The sequence below is a fragment of the Anomaloglossus baeobatrachus genome, unplaced genomic scaffold (genome assembly GCF_048569485.1).
Source record: "Anomaloglossus baeobatrachus isolate aAnoBae1 unplaced genomic scaffold, aAnoBae1.hap1 Scaffold_3310, whole genome shotgun sequence".
NCBI classification, from domain to species: Eukaryota; Metazoa; Chordata; class Amphibia; order Anura; family Aromobatidae; genus Anomaloglossus; species Anomaloglossus baeobatrachus.
The window spans coordinates 5388-12265 of NW_027442693.1; the positions used below are offsets into that span (position 1 = coordinate 5388).

The 6878-nt window shown below is 37.9% G+C and overlaps 1 protein-coding gene across 1 annotated transcript; it reads left to right on the plus strand.

Annotated features, from left to right (window-relative positions):
- The first annotated feature begins 493 nt into the window (after positions 1–493).
- On the plus strand, positions 494–6674 carry LOC142270667 (amine oxidase [copper-containing] 3-like). The gene is made up of 3 exons (XM_075332450.1): positions 494–775; positions 3690–3819; positions 4953–6674. The coding sequence occupies exons 1-3, from the start codon at positions 519–521 to the stop codon at positions 5238–5240; spliced, it is 675 nt and encodes a 224-aa protein (XP_075188565.1). The 5' UTR covers positions 494–518; the 3' UTR covers positions 5241–6674.
- Positions 6675–6878: the final 204 nt, after the last annotated feature.

The window sequence follows — 6878 nt, forward strand, 5'->3', positions numbered from 1 at the left end:
ACATCTTCCATGCACCCAATAGAACACAATAACAGCACTATGAACACCCTTATTTGTTATAATGATGACCGTACATAACAAACATGTTCTTCCTCTTGTGTCACCCTATTGTTTTATAGACTGAGCCTGCGAGCAGGGACCTCACTCCACCTATAACTATGTGCGTTTTGTTTTTATTGTCTGTACATGTCTCCGCTTAATTGTAAAGTGATGTGAAATATGTTTGCGCTATGCAAATAACTAGTAATTATTAGAGCTCTTCTTCATTGACATGAATGGGGTTGAGCTATGATACTACACAGGTATGGCAGTGCTTTTGGAAGAAAGTAGACATATTTTTCAAATCTTATACAACACCTTTCTAGGAAAATCAATAAGTACATAAGGACAAATTTGGGCAGAAGAAAAGTCACTTTGTGTTAATGCATTTTCTATCATTTATGATAATGCATGATATCTAATTAACCCTATGTGAATATTTGCCTGTAGGGATTAATAATTCTCTGGTTGCTCATGATATGGAGTTTGAAGATGTGGAAGTTCCATGGAATCCAGAAAGGCATTTGCAGCAAACTAAGCTTACCAAGAAAGTGCTGGTAACTGAAAACCAGGCAGCATTTGAGCAGCATGGCCCCATGCCTCGCTACATGCAGTTTGCCAGTAGACAGAAGAATAAGTGGAATCATGAGCGTTCTTATAGGATCCAGATGGTCAGCTTTGCAGGCGATTATCTCCCAGAGAAAAGTTCTGTGCACAAATCAATGAACTGGGCCAAGTAAGTGCAATGTCAAAATGTCCTGCATATATATGTCTATTATCTGTTCGCTAGAGAATGACAGAGGCTTATTGAACACTTCTAATCACACAACACATCTGAGAAGGAGGAATTAATCAAAACACAGAATAATTAATTTTTCACTGAGTTATGTTGAATGCATTACTTTAGGCAGTGTCGTAACTAGAGTTTGATGGGCCCCGATGGAAATTTTGGACCTGGGTCCCCCCTCCATGTACACCGACACTCTGGGTATGGTATAATGACGCCGACACTCGGGGTACAGGATAATGACACTGACACTTAGTTCTTTACCTCAGCACCCAGGTTTCCCATAATCTGAAATCCCTCTTTCTATCAGCACCCAGCTTTCCTATGTTCTGATATCCATCTTGTCCTTGGCACCCAGATTCCCCATGCTCTACTATACATCTTTCCCTCAACACCCAGCTTTCCCATATTAGAACATGATAAAGCTGGGTGCTGAGAGAAAATGTATGGCAGAGCATGGGAAAGCTGGGTGCTGAGGGAAAGATCCTTTTTCCCTAAGCACAAAACTTTATATATATAGTTCTCTAAATACAATAATGGCCCCCACATAGTCTTCCATATAGTATAAAGGGTCCCACATAACCCTTCATATATTAGAATGCATCCCCATAGTCCTCCATGTATTATAATGCATTTCCCATAGTCCTCCATGTATAAAGTAGCTCTCATTGCCCTTCAATTATTATAATGCAACTCCCATAGTCCTTCATGTATCATAATTCACCCCATAGTTCTACATATATGATAACGCACCCCATAGTACTACATATATACTGCACCACATAGTCCTCCATTTATTATAATGCACCCCGTAGTCCATGTATAAGGCATTTTAGAAACAAGTCCAGTGGGCCGATGAGGTTAAAATAGAACTCTTTGGCCATAATGATTAAAGGTATGTGTAGAGAAAAAAGGACACAGAATAGGAAAAGAACATAACCCCAACCATTAAGCATGGGGGTGGATCAATCATGCTTTGAGGTTGTGTTGCAGCAAATGGCACAGGGACCATTTCACAGGTAGAGGGAAGAATAGATTCAATTAAATTTCAACAAACTCTTGATGCAAATATAACACCATCTGTAAACTGCTGAAGTTGCAAAGAGGATGGCTTCTACAAATGAATAATGATCTTAAACACATGTCAAACTCCACAATAGACTACCTCAAAATGCGCAAGCTGAAGGTTTTAACTGATCTGAACATCATTGAAAATCTGTGACTAGACCTCAAAAGAGTAGGGCATGCAAGTTGAGCCAGGAATCTCACAGAAGTGGAAGACTTTCCAAGAAAGAATGGATGAAAATCCCTCAAACAAGAATTAAAGATTCTTGGCTAGTTACAAGAAACATTTTACAAGCTTTGTTACTTGCCAAAGGAGGTGCAACTAGGTACTAACTATAAATATATAAACTCCTCCTGTACCTGTTTGTGTCTTGTATTGTTGATGATTATTGTACTTGTCCCTATTATGTACACCCCTTTCACATGTAAAGCGCCATGGAATTGATGGCGCTATATTAATAAATAATAATAATAATAATTGAAAATTAAAAAATACTTCATGCATAAGTGGCAGACTGAAAGCCATGCATGAAAATCATAAACACCATACAAAATATTTTTTATAAAATATATAAATTTTATTAACAAACATTTTTTTTTAAAAAAATGTGGTTTAAAAAAATTAAAATAAATTTTAAATACAATTCATAATCACCAGGGTCAATATGCTTATAGGAACAGGGTCACTCAAACAGGGTCACCACATCAAAACCCTGTCATGGCCAGCCCAATCTCCAGACCTGAACCCCATTGAAAACTTCTGGAATGTAATCAAGAGTAAGATGGATAGTCACAAGCCATCAAACAAAGAAGAACTGATTACATTTTTGCACCAGGAGGGGCATAAGGTCATCCAAAAGCAGTGTGAAAGACTGGTGGAAAGCATGCCAAGACGCATTAAAGCTGTGATTAAAAATCATGGATATACCACAAAATATTGATTTCTGAACTCTTCCTGAGGTAAAACATTATTAGTATTGTTGTTTCTAAATGATTATGAACTTGTTTTCTTTGCATTATTTGAGGTGTCTGAAAGCAATGCATTTTTTGTTATTTTGACCATTTTTCATTTTCAGAAAATAAATACAAAATGTATTGCTTGGAAATTCAGAGAAATGTTGTCAGTAGTTTATAGAATGAAAGAACAATTTACATTTTACGCACAAATATACCTATAAAGAGAAAAATCTGAAAAACTGACAATTTTGCAGTGGTCTCCTAATTTTTTGCCAGAGCTGTGTATATATATATATATATATATATATATATATATATATATATATATATATATATATATATATATATATTTATATATATATATATATAGATATACATATATATATATATATATATATATATTATATATGTTGCCTAAAATGCAAAGGAAATGTGTCATCTTTAACTTTATGCCTTTGAGAGATCATATCATCGTCAACTTGCTTAAGTTTTCACAACAACATTAATATTGACCAGGGGTGCCCAAACCCTTACATGCCATTGTAATTATGATGTTAGTCGTTTTGTATTCAAGAGAGCTTTCTATATATAATGGGTTTCAAAGCGGAATCTTGAAGCTCCTGGGCCCTAGAGTAAAATATGTAAAAGGGACATTTATAATACTGAATACTGGTCTCTTGTTATGTACGGTAGAACAAAGCCATCTGAGCCCCCAGATGCAAGACCACCCGGTTTATCTTCATAACCTTCTAGCTGTGCTCCTGATTGGATTTACTGTGATGATGAATTTCTGGGATCTGAACCATTCCAATGTAATTTTTGCTATTATTTTACTTTCTAGGTATAAATTGGCTGTAACCAAACACAAAGAAGAAGAGCAAATGAGCAGCAGCATTTATAACCAAAATGATCCGTGGTCACCGACAGTTCAGTTCTCTAACTTTATTGACAATGAAAATATTCAAGATGAGGTGAGTCTTTGGGAACCTTAAGGGGGCTTTACACGCTGCGACATCGCTAATGCGGAGTCATTGGGGTCACGGAATTTGTGACGCACATCCGGCCGCATTAGCGATGTTGCTGCGTGTGATACCGATGAGCGATTTTGCATCGTTGCAAAAACGTGCAAAATCGCTCATCGGTGACATGGGGGTCCATTCTCGATTATCTTTACTGCAGCAGTAACGATGTAGTTTGTCGCTCCTGCGGCAGCACACATCGCTATGTGTGACGCCGCAGGAACGAGGAACCTCTCCTTACCTGCCTCCCGGCCGCTATGAGGATGGAAGGAGGTGGGCGGGATGTTCCGGCCACTCATCTCCGCCCCTCCGCTTCTATTGGGCGGCCGCTCAGTGACGTCGCTGTGACGCCGCACGGACCGCCCCTTTAGAAAGGAGGCGGTTCGCTGGTCACAGCAACGTCGCCGGGCAGGTAAGTATGTGTGACGGGTCTGCGCGATGTTGTGCGGCACGGGCAGCGATTTACCCTTGTCGCACAACAGATGGGGGCGGGTACCCACGCTAGCGATATCGGGACCGATATCACAGCGTGTAAAGTAGCCTTTAGGCCACGCCCATGTTCCTTTGTGGCCTTTTCGTAATATCTCAAGTACAGATAGCATTTTGGGGTGTAGTATGGAAATTTAACCCAGAAACCAAGTTGGGCAAAAATGTCAACATAAATTGAAAGAAATGGCTATCCTATCATGAGCATTTCTGGACCTGATCCCAGTCTGGCAACTGCTCCTCATATTACACACCTCACATTGTGGACATTGCAATTTAATAAAAATGTTATAGCTTCATGAGGAGTCATTTTCTACCACCTACTATGCATACTATGTGTAGGCATTCATGATAGATAGAAATAGTTGATAGTTGAACAGTCTTTAACTCCTTGCTGATGCAACCACTTTTTAGTTTTGTGCTTTTTTTTTTTTTACTCCCCCTATTTCCAACACCCTTTTTTTTATTTTTCCACCAATGTTGCCAATATTTGCAGGAAAAGTTATAGCTTTGAATAATACCATCAATATACTTATATATCATCTACGGTACTTGATCATTGGCAATACATTTTTTAATAAGTTGTGTTTTATTTATAGGATTTGGTGGCTTGGATAACCACTGGTTTCTTGCACATTCCCCACGCAGAGGACATCCCTAACACAGTGACTGCGGGAAATGGAGTGGGCTTTTACCTCAGACCTTACAATTATTTCAATGAGGACCCTTCAGTCTTTTCGGAAGATGCTGTGTATTTCCAGGCACATGAAGATTTCAGTTCATGTAGTGTCAATCCTATAGCCTGTCTGTCTCAAACATCCTCGTGTGCTCCTCAAACACCTCCCTTTACTTACAATGGCTTTGATAACGAGTATATTGTACTCTAACAAACTTCATATTTCGAGGGCTGTAAACCTTATTTTAGTTTTCAAAAACTAAACCATAAAATTAATGAGGCCAAATAAAAGTGTTTATAATATTGGTAAGCTGGAAGTATTAGGACATTTCTTAATTCAATTCCAGATTACTTAGGAATTCCACACTAGTATATTGATTGTTGGCAGTTTTCATAGAAGACGGGCACATATTGGTGGAGGTCTCACCAACTCCAGAGGTTGGGTAGACACATATCTGCCTGTTTTTGGGCCACTGTGTATAAATGGTGTAGCACAGTTTTGATCCAACCTTTTTCTGAAAATAGATAAGGAGCAGTTTATTGTACAGTGATTAACCACATTTTAGAAAATCATGTTCCTTCAAAAACTTAAAAGCATTAGTATACCACCACATTCATTGTATTTGAAACATCCCGTGTTGTCACATTGAAACCACATTTACTAACAAATCTATCACTGGAGAAAAAATTGATTATCGAGTATCACATTTTGAAGCATGAATGGAGACATTGAACACCTTCCTCGCCTTAAGGGAAATTTGTCAAGGGATTATTGCTATGTAATTTGAGAGCAGTATGAAGTTTGAGTCAGAGAGCCTGATTCCAGCAATGAGTCACTTACTGATCTGTGTGTGTTTTCAATAAAATCATTGTTTTATCAGCAGGAGATTATCACTAGAGGACTAGTTGTCATGCGTCATGTAGTCCTACTGCTCTGTATAACCTATCCCCTTCCACTAGTTGGCATCTTTCTTCCTAAGCCTGTTTATACATAAAGTTACCAATTAGTGGTGTGGGCAGGGTCATACAAAGCTCAGCATTCAGAGAACTGCTAGATCCACAACATAGAAAACAAAGATTTGATCAAAATGACAGAAAGTAAAATTTGGACTGTTTTTTTGCATCACTGACGTCTAAATGAGGCCTAAGTTGAATTTAGACTGGCTGATAATCCTAGAAAAGCTGGACAGGTTGCCACTCACCTGACAAACAAGCAAAACACTTGTTCGTCTGGTGAAATGATTTTTACATTTGCTAAAAATCAATGTTCTCAGCAGAACCTCATTCTATGTGAATAGTACATGTGCTGACAAGACAAATTGTGTGCTATGTGCACAAAACAATGTATTTACAATTATTTTGTGAGCAAGAAAGTGCAACGAGCCTGTTTTTAAAAAAAACAAGCAAAAACCAAACAAATATCTGCCGGTCAGCTTGTGTGTAGGTACCGTTCTTTTTGATGGAATAGAGTCCAGTGAAATATAATTAATTGGGTGCAATTGTAAATCAAAAGAGTTTTAAGTAAATTAAGAAATGCAATTTTTTCTTAAAAAAGTGAAGCAAATTATGAACTCAAAAAGAAAGATATAAGGGATCCTGCATATGCTTCTGTATTTCTCGAATAAAAAGAATATGTCAAAAGAAATTCTAGTTCTGTATTTTTTATTTGCTTAGTATTTTCAGTTTATACAATAGTAGGAATGTCTGTGCTACCTTGTCTTTTCTTCACTGTCTTTATCTAGGGGCTATGCACTACGCAGACAACCTCTTCTCAATCACTATATTTCCCTCTTATAAAATATTACCAGCTATACCCACTTCTGGTGCTGGCGCCATTCCAGCAATGTCA